Source organism: Morone saxatilis, unplaced genomic scaffold (assembly GCF_004916995.1).
Source record: "Morone saxatilis isolate NCDOM2014 unplaced genomic scaffold, NCSU_SB_2.0 Contig2, whole genome shotgun sequence".
Lineage (NCBI taxonomy): Eukaryota > Metazoa > Chordata > Actinopteri > Moronidae > Morone > Morone saxatilis.
Window position 1 is genome coordinate 7810512 of NW_023339762.1, and position 19242 is coordinate 7829753.

The 19242-nt window shown below is 38.7% G+C and overlaps 1 protein-coding gene across 1 annotated transcript in view; it reads left to right on the plus strand.

Moving 5' to 3' along the window:
* The window catches only part of rerglb (RERG/RAS-like b), a 7729-nt gene extending 1113 nt beyond the window's left edge, over nt 1-6616 (plus strand). The window contains exons 2-5 of the mRNA XM_035665261.1: nt 520-576; nt 1333-1406; nt 3615-3763; nt 5235-6616. Of these exons, the coding sequence (XP_035521154.1) occupies nt 520-576; nt 1333-1406; nt 3615-3763; nt 5235-5520 (566 nt within the window). The 3' untranslated portion in view covers nt 5521-6616. The remainder of the gene's footprint in view (nt 1-519; nt 577-1332; nt 1407-3614; nt 3764-5234) is intronic.
* The last annotated feature ends 12626 nt before the right edge of the window (nt 6617-19242 follow it).

The window sequence follows — 19242 nt, forward strand, 5'->3', positions numbered from 1 at the left end:
ATCAATGTTAGTGTGAAGAAAGCTCCAAAAGAATTGCTATTGTGTCTTAAAGTCATGTAAGTTGAATTTGTATTGCATTTCCCAGAAGGCATGCATGACTAACTTGTTGGGCCAAATGCATATTTGTGTGTCCCCATAGCCAAAGTATAACCCCTGTATAACCCCTTGGGAGGCCCGTGACCACCATCAGCAACAGAGTTCAGCACTTGAAACTTCAGCCCTTAATTGAAACTGATTGTCTGTGGTCAGTTTTATACTCACATTCTGGAGGCAAAGCATAGGGGGAAATATAACCATTCAGCTTGCCAAATATGCACACATGCCTTCCAGAAAAGCCATGCAGCCTCTTTCATGTGAGGCTACTGTTTCACCGCTTCAATCCCATAGACGGTTGGCACCGTGATGTGCCTGCAGTCGGAGGAGTAAATGAGGGTCATTTTGGCCCCATTGCTGCCACCTGTGAGGGATGAGAGTGTAATGATTCATTATGTTGTTTTTCATTTCGTCTGTTTCCTCCAGCTGTCCTTGTGCGGTTCCTGACCAGGCGCTTCATCGGTGAATATGCCTCAAACGCCAGTAAGTGTTTCCAGATTTGATGATGATTGTGGTTTGATTTTGTTTCTGGAGAACAGAGTTTATCTTCAGACATCATGGATGTTGCTATTTAGTCGCTTGGTGGTGCATAAATTGCACCTGAGGTTTCATGAGATTAACAATCTAGATTAAAGCCATATTAAACCTTATGTTGCCACTTTGGGACAATGGAACAAGCTGTAAATAAAACAATTACATATAATTACCATATAAAGATGTGGTGAACGTGCATTATTAACCAGCAGACAGCAACTTGCAATATAAGCATTTATGCAAATGTAAATTCAATATTTAATCTCTTTTTAGTTCTTTTTTGCTTTCCACCAACTCCTGAGGGAAATATCTGGCTGCAAAATCCTCCAGTTTGATCATGGCAGTGGTGTAGTGCCAGGTATATGCAGGTCTATGGAATGCTCATCATTCAATAGTGTTCTGTGAGCAAAATCTTCCCCCCTAGGATGGTGAAGGCATGACAAAGTTGTCCAATTTCATTTTAGAACATCTGGCAGGCCAAATTAATGTCAGATGGTTTGTTACACATAACCTCCGGGAAAGTAGTTGGAAACTTTTTGGAAAGGGGCAGACAGTTTTAAAAAACTACTCCGCAGGTGATTGGATGAACATCTATCACCGTCACAAGCACATAGATTAAGTCCAACTGCCTCACAAAGTTGCCATCAGTCAGTATTTTATTCAGTTAATATAACTGTGTTATTTATTTTTCACTCCTTGTTACAGATTCCCTGTACCATAAAAGGCTGTCAATCGATGGCAGGCAGCTGAATCTGGAAGTTTTTGACCCCTGCTCTCAGGTACGACATATCACTAACACACCCGATATAGTAATATTTGTCCAGAACTTTTATTAGAACAGCAGAGCTGCAGTTGGACTCTTTTTGACTGTGGGACTGGAAATGTAATCAAAATGTTGTTGTTTTTTCTTGCACAAATGCATAGATGATTCTGTTATGGGATAAGTTACAAATTAGAATCTAAGACTGTTCAGAATTCTGTCTTTTCAGGAGTAAACCTTAAAATCCATCATCCATATGTTTAAAGATAAATCATAAGTGTTGGGAGAAAACTGTCTCCAAAGTGTCAAGTGCCAAGAAAAGCTTCAATAAATTAAAATAATCCACTGTGAGTTTTTAAAGCCCAAGTATGGTAGAATCCATCAAAGACAATGTCATCCTTCAGCTGAAATGAAAACATAATCATTTCTTGTTTTGGTGCTGCAAGCATTTCACATATTTCAGTTTTCTGGGGAAGCTGCAGCACATGTCCATGACCTTGAATGAACCGTGGTCAGATATTTACCTTGGGCCGGCACGTGTACAATCCATATGGCACTTAAAGTTGGGTATCTAAAGGGTTTATGAGAGTATCCTAAGGCGATGTGTGCTAGAGAAGAAAAGAGCCATATAACCTGCTTACTTCTCTTTCAGCAAGACCAAATATCTGAGAGACCTTTTACTACAAAGTTAGTATTTTATTGGAATAGCCCTTGGCTCAGCACAACAACAGGTCATTGTCTTTGTCGGATAAACTCACAGTAACACCACCTTTTTATGAGAAACACTGAGTGGATGTCCTGGCCTTCTGACCTGAACTGCATAAAGAAACTATGGAGTCAATAAAGAGAAAAGGATAAGTGAGGTTTTACAGTGCTGAGACATTGTTGTTCGAGGGCTCAGACATGTCAGGCCTTGTCCTTCCACTGATTATTTCTCCTCAAGGTCACTCAAAGTTGTTGTCCTATTCTTGCTCTGTACGTGTCTGCACACTGTGTTGTTCAGGGTAACAAGAACAGCAGTAAAAATAGCTCTGAAAAAGTGGGACAACAGTAATGCATATGTATGGTATATATAGACCTTGATGAGCCTTTTTAATGTCATTTATGAAAGCAAAAAACACAATTAAAAAAAACAAAAACAGATACCAGTCTTATTTTCTATCCTGGACACCTTGTCTTGTATTGCCATGTAAAAAAACACCCCTTGTGTTAAAATCCTTTTTAAATGTTTGTCTGTAGTCTTTTTAATTCATGGTTAAGTCTGGTCTAGCATTGGCAACAATAAGATGCACTGTTGCCATGGTTACCTGCAGTTAAAGTCACAGTGAAATAGGTAGTTGACATATTTCCAAATAAAACTTAAAAGACCATCAGATGTTGTGGTATTTAACAGTGTAGTAACGCTCCCTTGCCTTATCCTCCTGTCCCAACCTCCTTGATTCTACAGTAGCCAAGAAGGCAAAAACCAAACACTGGCTGTAGTTGGGGCATTTACATTTTACATTTTACCCACCGTACTATCTCATTTGCGCTTGGAAGTGGAGGGTGAAGTGGGATGATTATACCGTTACATGCCACTAAATCCTATAGACTGGATCTTTAAAAAGTATCTCACGCCCTTGATAATTTTCATGTTTTACAAAATGGAATCAGTGTTGCTTTAATGTGGTGTGTTTTATGCTGATAAGAACAAAAGGCAATTTAATGCCATAGTGATCTCTACAAAGAGATCTCAATTAATTTCAGATATGAAATGCTATATTTTTTGTTGATTATTGTAACAAAAAAACACAAGAAATCTCCATTTGATTCAATGTTGTAAAGCAAAAAAAAAACTTTTGAGGATTGTGAATACTTTATACTGTAATATATATAATGGCACAAAGGTTTATCATATAACATATTTGATTATATTTTATATATCTTTTTTTTCTCAGTTGAATAGTGTAATTGATTGACTTCAATAAATTCATATTAGACAAATTAATTTCATTAAACCAGTGCTGACAGTGGCCAAAACTACAAAACTGCCATTGAGCCAATGCTGCTTAAAGCTCGTGTTCATTAGTTAATATCTACTAAAAGACACAGTGTAAAGGTCATTTCCTTCACCCCTTTCTCTCAGTTGAATCTGTCGCAATAAAAACATATTGTATATAGGAAGCATACATACTATGTAATCTGCTCAGTGTGATACCAAAATAAAAGCTTGTGTTGTCCTTGGCAGAGCTCAGAGGCCAGGTGTATACTGGAGGAGCCGGTGGACTGGGCAGATGGCTTTGTGGTGGTGTACAACATCAGCGACCGCACTTCCTTCATCAACGCCAAGCACATCCTGCGTCAGATTCGGGAGGCACGCATAGACAACTGCAAAGGGTTAGGAGCACAATGAGGTTATTTTATTCTGGACACGGATGGGGAACCTCCTCATTCAACAAGCCACTGCTGGGTTTTATAAAGTTAAGACATGGTGGATCAGAGCAGCTGTTGCCCTGTTAACGATTTCCTTTGAGCCAGATGAGGTTACATGAACCATATCCAAAACGTGTTAACAAATATTCTTTCAAATTTGTGCCATATGTGGCTTATTATGATACGATTTGGGTTAACAATGTCAAGAATGCATTTAAAATGTACTTGAGAACACTGACTGAAAGCTATGAGACACTATCAGTGAAAACAAATCTTTGTTGTTGAGTGAAAACTTCATGTAATGGAAAATGCCAATAAAAACAGCAGTGGAGGAGGATCCTTTCAATAAAATAGAAATTAAACCTAAAATAAAGTAGTACTACCACACTGTAAAACTCTGTTACAGTCCTGCATTGAAAATGTTACTTAAAACATTTATTATACTTATATACTTACTTATATAATAATCAGAATATACAGAAAACTTGCCCGGTTTCTGTTATAGAATATATTATAACATTAGATGATGATAATTGATTATTATTATTATTATTATTATTATTTTTTATTTATTATTATAGCTGTCCAATATTTTTAATTGAAGTACAATATTTAGATCCTTATAAATGTTACACATTGGACCTACTTGAGCGAACAGTCTTGTTTTTAACTTGGTATATATGCCATTTTGAGTTTATCCAAACAGTTTTAATATGATTTCTCGTCTCGTTGACAAGCCTTGAAATGCTGAGAGTTATTTCCCCAAATGTTCTGTAAACACGATGGGAAAACAGAACAAAACAGAGTATTGTTGCTCTATTTCTCTGAAGCTGAACAGAGATCCTCATGCTGTCTTGAATGTAAGGAATGCTGGGCCCTGACAATCACAAACTAATAAATGATTCATGATGACGTGTGAGGGGTTCGCTGTAAAACTACAGGCATCTAGTAAATTTGGTCTGCTGGAAATATGGGCCAACCACATCCATCAGGCTGCCTTTCATGTGTCAACAAATCCTGATAACGTGGAGGGAAGATATTTATTTAGTCAGTCACAAGTATGTGAGTGTAGATCAGCAATCAGTAATTCTTAATAGAGATAAGGAGTGGAAACACTTTTATGTGTAAGTAAATCAAATGCACTTAGCCTAAATAGAGACAGAAACTGCTTTTCATATGTTTTTAAGAATTCAATTTGGCAGCTGAGACCTGTCTTGGAAGCAATAGATGGATGATTTTACATGGATGACCACAATATAAAATAAAGTTCTGTGTGTTTGAACAAAGTTTCTCCAGACAAATTGTTGCAATAATAGGTCCAGCAGGGTTGGAGTGGTTTATAATAAAATCACTCCTCAGAGAGTAATTACTGCTGCTTTTATTGGCTCCACATCCTCTACATCTCACCAGTCTACACTTTCTTGTCTCTGTTTAGGGAGACGGAGGTTGCTGTGTGTCTGGTAGGTAACAAGCAGGACCTGTGTCATGCCCGGCAGGTGCGTGAGGACGAAGGCCGCTGCCTGGCTCAGGAGAACCGCTGTCACTTCCAGGAGGTCTCAGCAGCCGAGAGCTACCAGGACATCGCCAACCTCTTCACCCAGCTCATTCGACAGGTGATGGAGCACCTCAAGTACAGGGCTGACCGGAGACGCTACAGTGGCTCCAAGTCCATGGCCAAGCTCATCAACAATGTGTTTGGCAAGAGGAGGAAGTCCGTGTGACTGTCACAGTGAGGTCAGCAGCCAATCAGGAGGAGGCACTGGGATGTTGTGTGTGGACCTGTGCTAAAGGGAACTGGTCAAGAGGTTACATGCTAGGTCTATAAATGTTTAGTACACAGTGGCAACATGGAAGAGGTATGAATGGTGTATGTGGGTCACATTAACAATAACAGGCAAATATTAGTCTTGTAGAAGTCTTTGGTTTTGTACTTACTGTTGGGTTTACTTAGGATGTGTTACTCTGCTTTGAGTTTCGACGATTATTTAGAAAGGACTAATTATGTCAACATATATATTAAAAAAAAGCAGGTTATCGTTGACGAAAAGGGGTCACAAGATGATTAGCAGGAAAGGAAAGCATAAAAAACCTTTTTTGCAACACAAAACTACATTTTCATTCAGACTTTTTTCTGGAATTCAAATTTAAGACAAACAAACAAAAAACATTGAGCTGGTCACCCCTTCTACATTCAACCATGAAGAGGGGTTCCAAATTGTTTTCCCCCACAGGATGTTTCATTTTTTTTGGCCAAGTGGATCTCTGCTCAGGTTCAAGTCGGGCAGAGTAATGGTGGTAATTTTGTGAGGTCATTAAACTACAATAGAGTGCAACAGGAATGAGTCTTCAAACCCAGAACTTAGTTAACATTTTAACTGAGGTTAGCACTTCGGCTTCCCTCGCCTCAAAGTTAGTGGGTTTATTGAATGGGTTTTGTTTAGATGACTGAAATAAGATCTGTGGTCAACATGAGATTAAGAAATGTTCACGTTTATATGACATAAAATACCTCACCTGTAAAGCTTTTGTGTGTCTTAAAATAGCTGTTGCTAACAAGTCACTAAATGAGACTACAGAGGTTGTCGGTGACATTAAAGCATTATTAGCACGCTCACTTGTCTGCGTTTAAATCCTCTTTGTTGTCATACTCATGCTCTTGCAAAGTATTCCAACTCAAACGTTCCAACTTATAGATTTTAATTTCACATTTTATTAAAATTAAATGAAAAATGGATCTCAATGGATCAATTTTCAATGTTATTTGTATAGCGCCAAATCATAACAGAAGATATCTCAGGACACTAGGTCTAGACCGTACTACATATAAAATTATTTACAGTTACCACCATGAGCAAGCACTTGGCGACGGCGGCAACGGACTCTAGGTGGGTGGCCTCGACCAGTTGGGGTGAGAGAGAGAGAGAGAGAGACACAGAGAACAGAGGTAACGACAGAAGGACAGAGACAGAGACAAAGGTGCACAGCATAAGCAGCTTTACCACCTATACTAATTAAGGTTCAGTTCCATTCAGGTCAAACAGAGTCAGGGTGCTGCTGTTATACATGTTGGCTCACTGGAAAGGCTCTGCTACACTCAATTGGATGGAACCTTAATCAGTATCATTGGTAACACCTGTGTTTACCCTACTATTTCATTTCAAGTGGCTGTTGTGAAAAAGGTCTATTGTCTCGCCCAGGTGCAATGTGTCAATCGAGCTCAGCCCCAAAGACAGCTGTACCATGGGTGTGTTGGGCCTTTGGTGAAACGATACAGTGTATATTGTTGTAGTCAGTCAGAAACAGTTTGTCACAGCGGACAGCAAATAGCAAACGTTGCTCTTGGCATCAACAGATCCTTTCCAAACTTAATTTCTGTCTGGTTTGATGTAGTTTTTCATTAGAAACCTGTATAGGATGGGGAAGCTCTGATTGTCTGCAATCAGCTTCTCCTCCATCTTTTCACTCGTCAGACGTGACTGTTTATCATTAAACCAAATCACAACATGGAGGAATGCAAGCGTGATTAGCTGTTGATTAGCTTGTGACAGTGTAATGTTCAACTCAGGCCAACTTTCCAGTCTACCCTGAAACTCTTTAATCAATGTTCGTACATTGTGAACTCGGGGTTATGAACTGTCCATGCTGTTGGATATTACTTCACTGCCCTTCTGCATTGTGCTGTGGGGGGGAAAAGACAGTTTTAATGCATTTTACTGACACTTCAATAAACTGTACTATAATTTTTTCATAGTTTTGCTACTCTTTGGTTTATAATTAATTACTATACTGTTCACTGTAATATCATACTCTCTATGGTAACCATGTCTTAAGGCATCAGTTCACCATTACAATAATATATGTAACTATTACATCTTATATTTTCTGTATAGTAATTGATAGATTTAATAATTATTGTATTATTTGGTCTTTTCAGTATCCAAGCAATTGAAAAATATCTTCTAACAAAAAAACAAACACCAATTAAGGGCATGAACTCATTCAGTGCTGTGCTGTTGCTCTTCTTAAATCCAGTTATGTCACCATGATGTAAACAAAGAATGTGCCACACAGCGTGCAAAATGAGTTCACATATGCAGCGTTTTGTAGATGAATATTCCATTTGTAAATACTGTAAAAACATTGGCTGTTCCAGAGGAAATTAAAGTTAAACATTGCTTAATAAGATGCCTGTATTAGTTCCTCAGAGGGGCTTCTGTTCGGCTTTGAGCTTAACTTTAATTAGATGACCATGAGAGGAGGCATTTCTCTAAAGCCTTCAGAAAAGAGGAATTTCCTGTGTGTAACTGCTATAAATAGCTGGTTTGGAGGTAGGAGAAGCGAGAAAGGCACCAGTATTATGTTGAATTGTGGCCCCAAAAACAAAGAAATGTTCCCAAAGTGCCCACTAGATGGCAGCACACAATTACCAAATCATCATAATGACGTGCTCTTTTTTATGTTTTATGTCTCTATGTTTCTCATGGGACCTAATATTTCTGAATCATTTCAAATTATAGAGATGAATGGCAGTGAACAATGCAATGTTAAAAACAGGGTGAAAATGTGAAATGCAATGTTTTTACTTGAAAGTGAATCTCAGATACAGTCCTGACAGTCTTTTATTTAACTTTTATTTATGACATTGACATGCAGACCAAACAATAACTCTTAACCGCTAGATGCTACTGAATCCTACCATAGACTGTATAATTAAAAATGGATGTAGCCTCTTTGACATCACCCATAGGTTTCTATGGAGGAAAGGAAAGGAAAAGCTCAAAGAGTGGTCGGTTCTGGCTGTCGCTATGTTGGAAATCCTGATTCTGCCTAATCCAAAAATATATAAACACATTGAGCATGGGTGGAGCTGAGGATGGCCGAATGAAGCCTGGTTACTGAAAACAGCCACCTGTGACGGCACCCACCTATCACTCAAAGCGGCCATGCCCTTAATTATCCATAACTTTAAGCCTTACTATAACTTAAATTGTGAGTTGTATAAAAATCCAACCCCTGTACAGTTGTCATGAAAGGGGAAGTATAGAGGATTAGGGCAATTTAATATGGGGCCTCATGGAGATTAGTCAAGTGAGTCAAGTGGCCATTTGAGGGACTGCAGTTTTTGTTACTTCCATTGTGCTCGAATCCTACACACTGGTCCATTAAAATGATCTTTTATGTAATTTTTTCAACAAATTCCTTTTGGTGCAATCACTTTAGAGTACTACATTTAGCCTGTGTGAATAGTAGAGCGAACAATTACCTATTAGAAGAAGGTTGCTCTTCGAACCTTTCACCAAAATGCTGCAGAATCTGGTGCTTCTCCGTTCAAGGACAGCCAACTTGCGGTGAACAAAGGAGGACTGGAACACACTGATTAATTCACAGCCTTTAATTGTTCAAACTGAGTAACATTTTCACACTACTGTGTCTTCAGAGTCAAACTAAACAAAGACATGTGGCAAACAACACAGCAGGTGTACAGCTGTAATAATTGGTTGAACAGGATTTCAAATCAAAAGATTAGCTTCATAAACTACTTTTTACTTGCATGAGCACACCAAATTGAGTCAAGGCGACCTCAGCAAGGAAGGGGGACAATCACTGTTTAGGCTTGTTCTAAAAAAGCTCCAAATGATTGAAAAGATTGAGGTGCTGATGTTTTCACTACTGAACACTGAAATTCAGGTTAAGATTATTAGATTATAAAATACTTTTGTCATTGTTTACAAAAACATCCTAACTCAAGGTTTACTTCCTCCAAAGCTTTAAGCCACATCTCATTGCTCTCACCAATGGGTGCAATTTTCTCAGTTGATGATGTTGATTGCTGATTGCTGATCAAGGCCACAAGATGTGGCTGAAAGCTTCAGAATTGTAAAAATAATTTATTTAGATTTTGTTTTGCAAATTATTTTTATTGATATTTGTAGGCATAATGAATGGGTTGACATGGACAAATTCCCTACAGCATTAATATTGACCTCTTTATATAAATTTAATGCATTATGTTCCTCCAAAAGAAACCTCTCCAGGAGATGGATAGACAGCATGTGCCAAATCAGCATCATGTTAACCTTGTACAAAGTAAAGTGTAGATCGTCCATGCAGATTGAAAACGGCATGAAATCTAGTAGCTCATGCAGGTTAAATAAATTTGTAAATTAAATTTTTTAGTCTCTTCTGAGGCTCAGTGCCTCTTCCACACACCCAAGTGGGAAATATTTGGTGAGCAGAGAGGAAGCACTGCAGCCTCCTCGTGTTCATCATCATCGCAGCACAGGTGGCAAATGAAAGCTGAATCTCTGCAGGAGTCTTTTTGGCAGTTGTTTGGAATCAGTGAATGAAGCAAACACTTTATTCATCTCCATCATGAGGTTAGTCCTTAAACAGTCTTCTTACTGTGAGTCTGCCATCCTGCCACTCACAGACACACACAGTCACACATTTACACATTTAAACATATGGAGGCAGCTTTTTACGTACAGCTTATATTATCTTGCATGCATTTGAGCTTTTTATGGTTTTTAAACAAATGATCCCTGAGCTGCATTTCTACCAAGTTCATGAAAACATTCACATTTTCTCTTCTAAAAAAGAAAAATTCTTTGCTGCACAGGAAGTCATGCAATTTACATTTCCAGCAGCAGTTTGCTTTGAATAGATAGTGGAACTGTGTAGTTGGCAGGAGAATTTGGAACCACCATGGCTGAACAGAAAAAGAAAAGAGCTCCATCTACAGAGACTGAACAGGAAATCCAAGGAAAAACACATCACAGTGCCACCCACTGAGTTTGACTGACAGGTAATTTCTGGAGAGAGCAGTGCAGAAACACACACTGCCATTAGCACTTAATGACAAAGATGTCAGGAAAATACACATTAAGTGAAACAAGGGAAGTGTAAACCCGTGATGGTGCAAATCGCTCTTTATTTAAACTCTAATTTAATTCCGTCTCCTCATCTTCCTCCCTTCTCTTCTTCTCTGTCTGTCTTATTTTTTTCAGAGAGATGAGGAGTGCAGACGGATGGAGACAGAACCTCCAAGCGTGGCCTTGTAGCTTCAGGTCAGTGATCTTATTTGGCCCCTGTGTGGAGGAAGAATTGGTTTTGGCTCGGATGAGGACAATCATCCAAACCAAGGGGATTGGATGCTGCTGGGACACCACGAGAGCCAATCAGAAAGGCCATCGATCAGTTCCCCTTAATCTCACAGCTGGTGAGCACATCCCCACTCCAATCTAAAACTCTGCAGCTTAGTCAGACTGACAGGGGATTGGACAGCTTCCAAGGACTTGAACCTCCACTGAAATGGATCCACGTTAGAGCAGGAAGAGTTTGTCTACAACATCAGATGGCACTTCACTTAGTTCTTGACTGCAAAAATAAATAGTAGTTAAAGTTGTTTAGTCTAGTGCTGAAAATCTTGCTTTCTGTAAAAATGTTGAAACAAAATGTAATTGAGTACATACATTTTTATTTAAATAGCCTAACACTTTTTAAGACAAATAGCATTGTACAATATACAAAAATAATTAAATACAGCACGATTGCAGGCAAATCAGTGAAAATGACAAGAAGCAGGTGGGGAGGTGTGATGTGGCCTAGAGGTGGAATAAGGATGTAAGAGTTTGGGAATGTATGAGGGGGATAGACCATGGAGGGCCTTGTATGTGATAAGCAATGTCTTAAAACCTAGTGATTTGTACTTAACAATGAGTCAGTGAAGGGATGAGGGGATTGGGGGGATATAGGATCTGTGTGGTGTTGGTTTTGGTAAACAGCCTTGCTGCAGCATTTTGTACAAACTGCAAGCGGGACAGGGCTGCTTGGCTGAGGCAGGAGAAATGTTTGAGACGTGATAAAATGACTACAAGGATTAGTAACTCTTCAATGATTTGATTTTTTTGCAATGATCTGGAGTTGAAAGAAGCAGGTTTTACAAGACCGTTTATGTGAGTGAATCAAGGGCATGTGGTAAAATAATAGTTTATTTCCAATTCAAATAATCCAAAAATAGTGGAATTTTCCTAATTGACACATGTTTTCCTCCTAATCAGAAGAAAAACATAATTGTAAGTAGATCTGAACACTACAGTAGCTTGAATGAATGGCTCAGGGGACATTTTTTGGCAACTACTATGTGTCCCGCTGCATGAGTGCACACAGTGATTGCTTGCTGGATGTATACTGTATATGCTGTCTCTGAAGAATTGGTTTCTAAAATGAAGCCTTCCACTCTCTGAAAGATGAGATGCATCTTCTGTGAAAAGAGTCATGAGAGTGTCATGAGCACACATTTTTCTGGATCATCTGGTTTTATTAAACATCTTTTTTGAGATATGTATTTTGTAAGTAATCATATGTTATCATTTTCATATGTTATATGAATTGTTCATGGTCTACACAGTGTCCTGCAGTCTCCTGTTACACTAAATGTGCTGTCCTGCTGTCTGCACTGAATACTGTCTTCTTGCAGTAATGCTGCCAAAATGGTGCAAATGTAGAGAATATTTGATGAAGAACTCGATATAGCAGAGGCTCTCTAGCTCTTGTTGTCAGTTGCTGAATCAGAGTTCTTCCATGACTGTGAAAAATAAAGAAGTTTGTGTCTCAAAAAGGTGGTAACAACAACAAGGCAGTGTTGCCTTTTTTTATATTGATTTATAATTACATGTGTTTGTGAACATTTGCTTGCACTTCATTTGGTACTCAAATGGTTAAGGAGTGAAAGGTAGGACAAGATATAAGTCCAACAATCAAGATACACAAACAAATTAAAGCTGCAAGCAGTGAATAACAGGCCCTCACACCCAACATGTGACAGAGTGTGCAGCAGCAGTTGCTGGAGCCTGGTTGACACAGTTCATGCTCAGTTTTCATGCATTGTAGATACTGCACAACAGAGTTAAATGTCACTTCCTGTGTCCACTATGTGGTGCTAGGGAACACCCACTTATTATATGTTATGTTTTTAGCATATCATGTGTAGACCACACCATTAAAATGTAGATGGCATGTAGATATATTCTGGGCTGGACTTACCAAACATGAATTTTGAGGCAGATTTAACTATGTACAGTGAAGTTACAACAACTTCCTGTTTTATGGCAAAATATCAAAATTACGAAAACTTTCGACATCTCTTTAGATCACATAGACCCAATATAAAGTCGATCTGAGAGACTTTTTTATTTATGTTCTTATACATTAATTATTTTCATACATATATGGTAAATGTGCAGTGAGTTATCGAGGTATCGATCATTCAGAAATTTGATAACATTATTGGCCAGTTATTACGTTATTGAGTTATTAAGAATGGAAAAACTTTTGGCACTACATTAACGGTAGTTATTACAATATTGGCTGCTACAAGCCTCATTAAGATACAGAAGGTGTGAAGAGCCATATTACATTACATTGTGTTCCAGTCCCTGAAAGGTTTGTGCTTGCTCAACTGTATTTGAAGATTGCTTGCCAAGTTTGAGGCTGACAGATCAAAGACATCCCCTTTAAGTGCAGCAGCCTGCATCTGCAGCAGAGGAACATTGCCCAGAAATGTCAGAAAGTGCCAAAGATGCTTTCCAAAATATGATCCATGAAAGGACTATACAGTACAGTATATGTGGCAGGATTGTGAACTTATGGAAAATATGATTTGTAAGGCTTTGGACATTGTGTCCATTAGCTTCCTGAGTCCTCCATGACCCAATTAACAGAGGCAGATGAGTCCATTCGGAACAAGATTTAGAAGATATTTGAAAAGCGGTAATAATGTGGTACTTCTTTTTCATAATGATACTTAATGTAAAAACCTAAAAAATCTTCTGTCTATTTCAGTTAACACACTTTGGTTTACATTTGCATGTGTCGTTCCTGTTGTTGAGCTGCCTATTATGAAACACCATCTTGCCAGAAAGGGAGATTAAAGCTACAACAGGTGTTGATGAGGTAGATAATGATATCAGTAAAACAGCATCAAAGCTGGCAATCAATCATAATGTTCACTGTGTTGACAGTAGATGTCCTGCTCTTTTGTCTTGCAGTGTTGCCATTGATTGAACAAGTCCTATAAGGCATGTTTTTGATTCTGTAGTACATAAATAAAACTCGACTTCCCAAAATTGAAAGCAATAACCCAGCGGGTTAAGTTTATACAACACGGCAGCAGTAGCATCCCTCTAGCTCACACAGTTTTTTAAAATTGTATTTATCGAGGGAGACTTTGCTGAGAGCAATGCTTTCTTTTTCAGGAAGGCCCTGTTCACCTCAGTTACACGCATTCACACCTGGAAGCTGCCCAATACAACCAAAATCTGATCTGATGTCCACTGAGCAGCTCCATTGGAACAGTTGGAGGTTAAAGGTATCAGTATGCTTGAAATGAGATGCTCTTCCACCATCCGTATTCAGACCAAATCCAGTCTGTGCAGCAGTGTGTAGGAGTGTCACCGTATTTATTTGTGCTAAATGTAACCACTGTGAAACAATCGGAACATTTATGATTCACCAGCTTTCTCGCTACTGGCACTCCCTCTCTTCATTCACTCTCTAGCTCTCTCTTTCTCTTTCTCTCTCTGTCTGTATCACTCTCAAACAAGCAGACACAAACTATAGAAAACGTCTTGGTATCGCTGTTTTGCAGTATTGACTGCCAGCCACACACAGACGTTAAAGTGGGTACACAAACTGAACTAAATGTCATAGTTTTGTCCATGAACTCCGCCTGGATTCCACCTCAGCAATATTCAGCAATATTTCAGGCTCTGTATGGAGCAACTGGTCTGATCACCAGATTGGCCACAGCAGTCTGACGCTGGGTTTTGTTTCTTCAAAAATTGATCCAGTCCACCTCATTGTGGCCGCCATTGCTGCATCCTTAATGGATTACCCCCACTTAAATGAATGGTAGAACTGGTGTTTTAGACTGATTGGATCTGAATATGGGCCTTGCTCAAGGACACCTGAGTGGTGATAATGATTTTTGCCACCTTCATTTGATATTGGACTTAGCATAATTACCATCTTCCAGCTTGTAAATCGTGTTCACCTCAACGTCCAAGTCATAATTAGAACTGTGGAACTTGATAATATGGAAACGCTTTTAAGAACAAACAAACATGGACACGTCAAACCTCATGTAGGCCAAAGTCTTTAGTTCAACATAATTAGACTCAAAAATAGGGAATATAGTTATAGTGTAGTATGCGTGAGAGTTGAGAATTTTTAACCTTAACATGAACAACTCTGCAGTCATACAACCACATTGAGTTATCCAGTGACATGAACACCATCCCATATTTGCTCACAGGCACCATAGCACATATAAACACTTGGTTTTCTTCCCCTGCTCGTCACAGCCAGTCTAGGGATCAGAACAAATAATCATCTCCCCAATGGTCACACCTTGTGGGAGTTCAGGTGCAGCTCTATCACAATCAGCCCAGCTTCCCTGGTTAAGCACTTTAATTGCGATGCTAATATGAAAATGTTCAAGAGTTCAGAGGGATCCATTTGGTGCCATTTTGCCACATCTTTAATAAATCAATGAACACACTGAGGTTAAAATGTGTTTGGATTCATTTTTTATCTTATTTTGCAAAAGATGACATGTTTTATATCAGTGCCGCATTATTTGATGCTTGCTTCCTGTCAATTAACTGAGATAGAGCCATGCTAACAGCGCTGATGCTGTACTAAAGGAGGCTAACAATGAGGTATGCAGGTAAAATGCTCAAGTTTACAACCTTAGAATATTAGCATGCTAACAGAAATTAGCACTAAACACAAACTGCAGGTTGAGGCTAATGGAAGTTATTATAATGGTATGATGGTACTGTGGGCGCTGTGGATGTCTGTATACACATCAGTTGTTGAGATATTGGTCCAACCAACAGATGGCAGACCGACTGACATTACTGTCCACATTTAGTCTTTTTATTTATATCAGGATTAAGATATGTTTGACACAGCAAACATTGCCTTTCGAAAACAAATAATCTTATTAAGGCATGTTTCGGAAAATTATGGAAATGTAAACTCAAGATGGTAAAAACTAGTTTTCGCCTTCAAGTGACAAGAACAGCAGGCTGTGGTTTCATATGCAAAACGATTTAGCCTTGCTGCCACAAATTGCAGCAGGTTTCGTGTATTCCCTCCTCTAAATTCAGCTGTTACTATATGAAATGCGCTCCCAGTGACCCGACTAAACATCGCCTAAATTTGTCTTACTGCCCTTTTCACACTGAGGACATGACAGCACGGCAAGCAGCAGCAGATGGCCAAAAAGGCTTCCTATTTTCACAGACTGCTAATTAGAGCCCTTACCACAGCTCACCTTTAATGTCAGCCGCAGACTGCTTTTAGCACAATTAGCCTAATGGGGTCCAGGCCTGTGAATAGCCTGTAATGATTAGTCGGGGCCAGCCGTTGCACTGGAGTTTATGCATGTCAAAATAAAGAACAAGAGGGGTTTATTGCACCGTGGATCCATTTATCACTGCAGCCGATGGAGGACGAGACAGTAACCATGATTACCCAGAGAAACTATTTAATTAGATGCATTAATAATTGAACTAATTAGCTCCCATGTGTCTCCTAAATGAAGAGGGAACCCGGAGCTTCACTTGCACCTCATCAGCTGATTAATTAGTCTGTTGATCGTTAGCTGTCTTGACGGCCTATATGCGATCAGATGAGAGGGCGGATAATGAGGGAATTGTCGGTCGATGGTGCTGGTTAATTAGTGTGACCTGATCCAGGGGCCATGTTAGAACAGTAGTTTATGCCACAGCTTCTAATGAGAAGGATTTAGGGCTGGATGATCTATTTGGAAACAGGCTGCAGTGTTGTTTATGGACTAGGTTGAGTACTAGCCTCCAAAGCCCCCACTATAATGTTCCAATAATCTATATCTACAGAGACCGTCTGTGGTGCTCAATATTAACTTCAAATAATGACCGTACCATACTTTGGGGTATTTTGATTCTTAAATCCTCAATATACTGTAGTAATTTGCAGTAGCTCTGGGACTCCACATTGAGTTCCAAGGCTATTTCGATTTTATCTATCGTATTCCTATAATATTGTTAGAATACTACAAAGACTTGGTCTGTGGTAGGTCTGTTAGTTAGTAGAGCTGTTTTTAGGTGGTTTCATCTTCAGTATTATTCTGGACTTAGAAAAGTTTGCAATGGTTAATCCTAATCAGTTGGTAGAGCTGGCAACCCATGTACTGAGGCCGAGTACTTGCTGCAGCGGCCCTGGGTTCGAATCCGACCTGCGGCCTTTTGCTGTGTGTCATCCCCTCTCTCTCTATCCTGCTTTCTTGTCTGTCTTCAGCTGTCTCTATCAAATAAAGGCATGAAAAGGCCAAAAAAATAACTTTGAAAAAAAAAGAAAAATATTCCTACAAAGACCTGTAGTATAATAGATCTAGTGAGTGTATAACAATACAGCTATATAGTGTATTTAAAGTATATCCTCTAATTCCCCACCTCTTGAGGAAAAGATCTATTCACAAAAGTATCATGATTTTTTTTAAATTATATTTTTATTGATTTATTGATTCCTGAATTGATTATTCATAAATAACTAGCGCTTAATCCATTAGCTATAATGGGAATTACCATTAACTTGCTAACGGAAAATTAGCATCAACATTATATTATCAAGCAATCCATTTTGCTTCCCATGCTTAAAGGACCACTGTTTTAGATTTAGCGACATCAAGCGGAGTAGTTTCTGATTACACCCACTCGCCTCACCCTCTCATTCTAAGCATGTAGGAGAAACTAAGGTGGCTACAAAACAAGAAACAAAGAAAGGCCATAACTAGAGCCAGTGTTTGGTTTGTTCTTTCTGGGCTGCCGTAGAAACATCCTCCTAAATGTTGCACTCTGGATCTTTAACATGAATCAACATGTGTGCTCATATTTACAGATATATATTACCTGTGCTAAATGTAGCATTTTACTTCAAAAAGTATATGTTTTTACCCATTCTTTGCATTTTAGCTATATGCAGTCAAGTCCAGGGTTTTGAAAGGACAGTTTTCAAGTTCAGTTTCATATGGGAAGGATGTTAATGGTAATGAAGGCTCACATTTGTGCTGTGTGCAGTTTTCCGGGGGTATGTTAATTTTGGCTTAAAATCTTCTTTTGTTTTATATTTCTTATGGCACTAATTTTATGAGCAGGAACAGCTAAATGTAGCACTATATGCAGTATAACAATGATGCTGCTGAAAATAAAACTCAGAAAGACTGACTGTGATGTGCATTGTTTTTGGGAAATATGACTGATGAGTCATGTAAGTGTGTGATTCAACTTTTTCCCATGGTCTAGTGTGAAAAAAAGCAAATATAAATCGCAATAAATCGTAATATCGAATTTCAAAACATATAGTATTGAACTGAAGATTATATCACCCCAGCCTTAATAGTGTTACTATAATATTTGTTATTTAAATGAATATTTCAACTTGTAGAACTTGTTTTTTAATATCACGCATATATAATTGCTACAAGGACCTGCAGTCTGTGGCATTCATTCATACAGTATACATCATATTATTTATACTGTTATATTTACTTTATTTACGTTTTCTTCTACATGGGTCTATAGCAGACCTATAGCTGATCTCCCACAAGGACATCTAGTATACAGTAACTGGTCATCAGTGGTGGACAAGTGCAAGTAGTGTACTTTAGTACAAATTTGAAGTACATAACTTGAATATTTACATGTCCTATTGCTTTATAGTTCTACTACACTATTTCAGAGGGAAATAATATACTTTTTACTTGGCCACTGCATTTGTTTGACAAGTTTAGATTAATAATACAAAATATAATCAACAAATAAATGTAGACTTTACTGATCCCTGGGGGATATTTCACCAGCTACCCAGCAGTATATAAAGTAGCCTAATTAAAATCTGCCCCACCTTTAACAGCTGCAACATTTAAGCGTCATTATTTATTTTAAAGTATTGCTGTAACATTCCTATAATATTCAAGGATTATGTAATAAACCCATATATGTTTGTATGTGTGTTTATCTTATATTCCAATAACATTCCTCCAAGGACCTGTGATAGAGTTTAGTCACCTTTATCCTGTAATAGTGGGTACTCTTACCCTCATCTAAGCTATTATTACTTTTACAAAGAAATATGTTCACAAATAAGGGACGAACACACTGAATATATGTCACACGCACGCACACGCACACGGCGACGCGCGTGTGAGCGTGCGCGGTGCGGGCGCTGCATCTGCCGTGCTGAAAGCCACTGCTTTGACTACAGGGCGCCCTGGAGATAATTGGTGTCCTTGGAGTTGAATAAGCTCATTCTAAAACACCTCAGGCCCGGGCTGTCCTGGTGTGTGACTGTCTATTGAATAATTGATTCAGAGAGGGAGAGGGGGGCGGTAACTATCA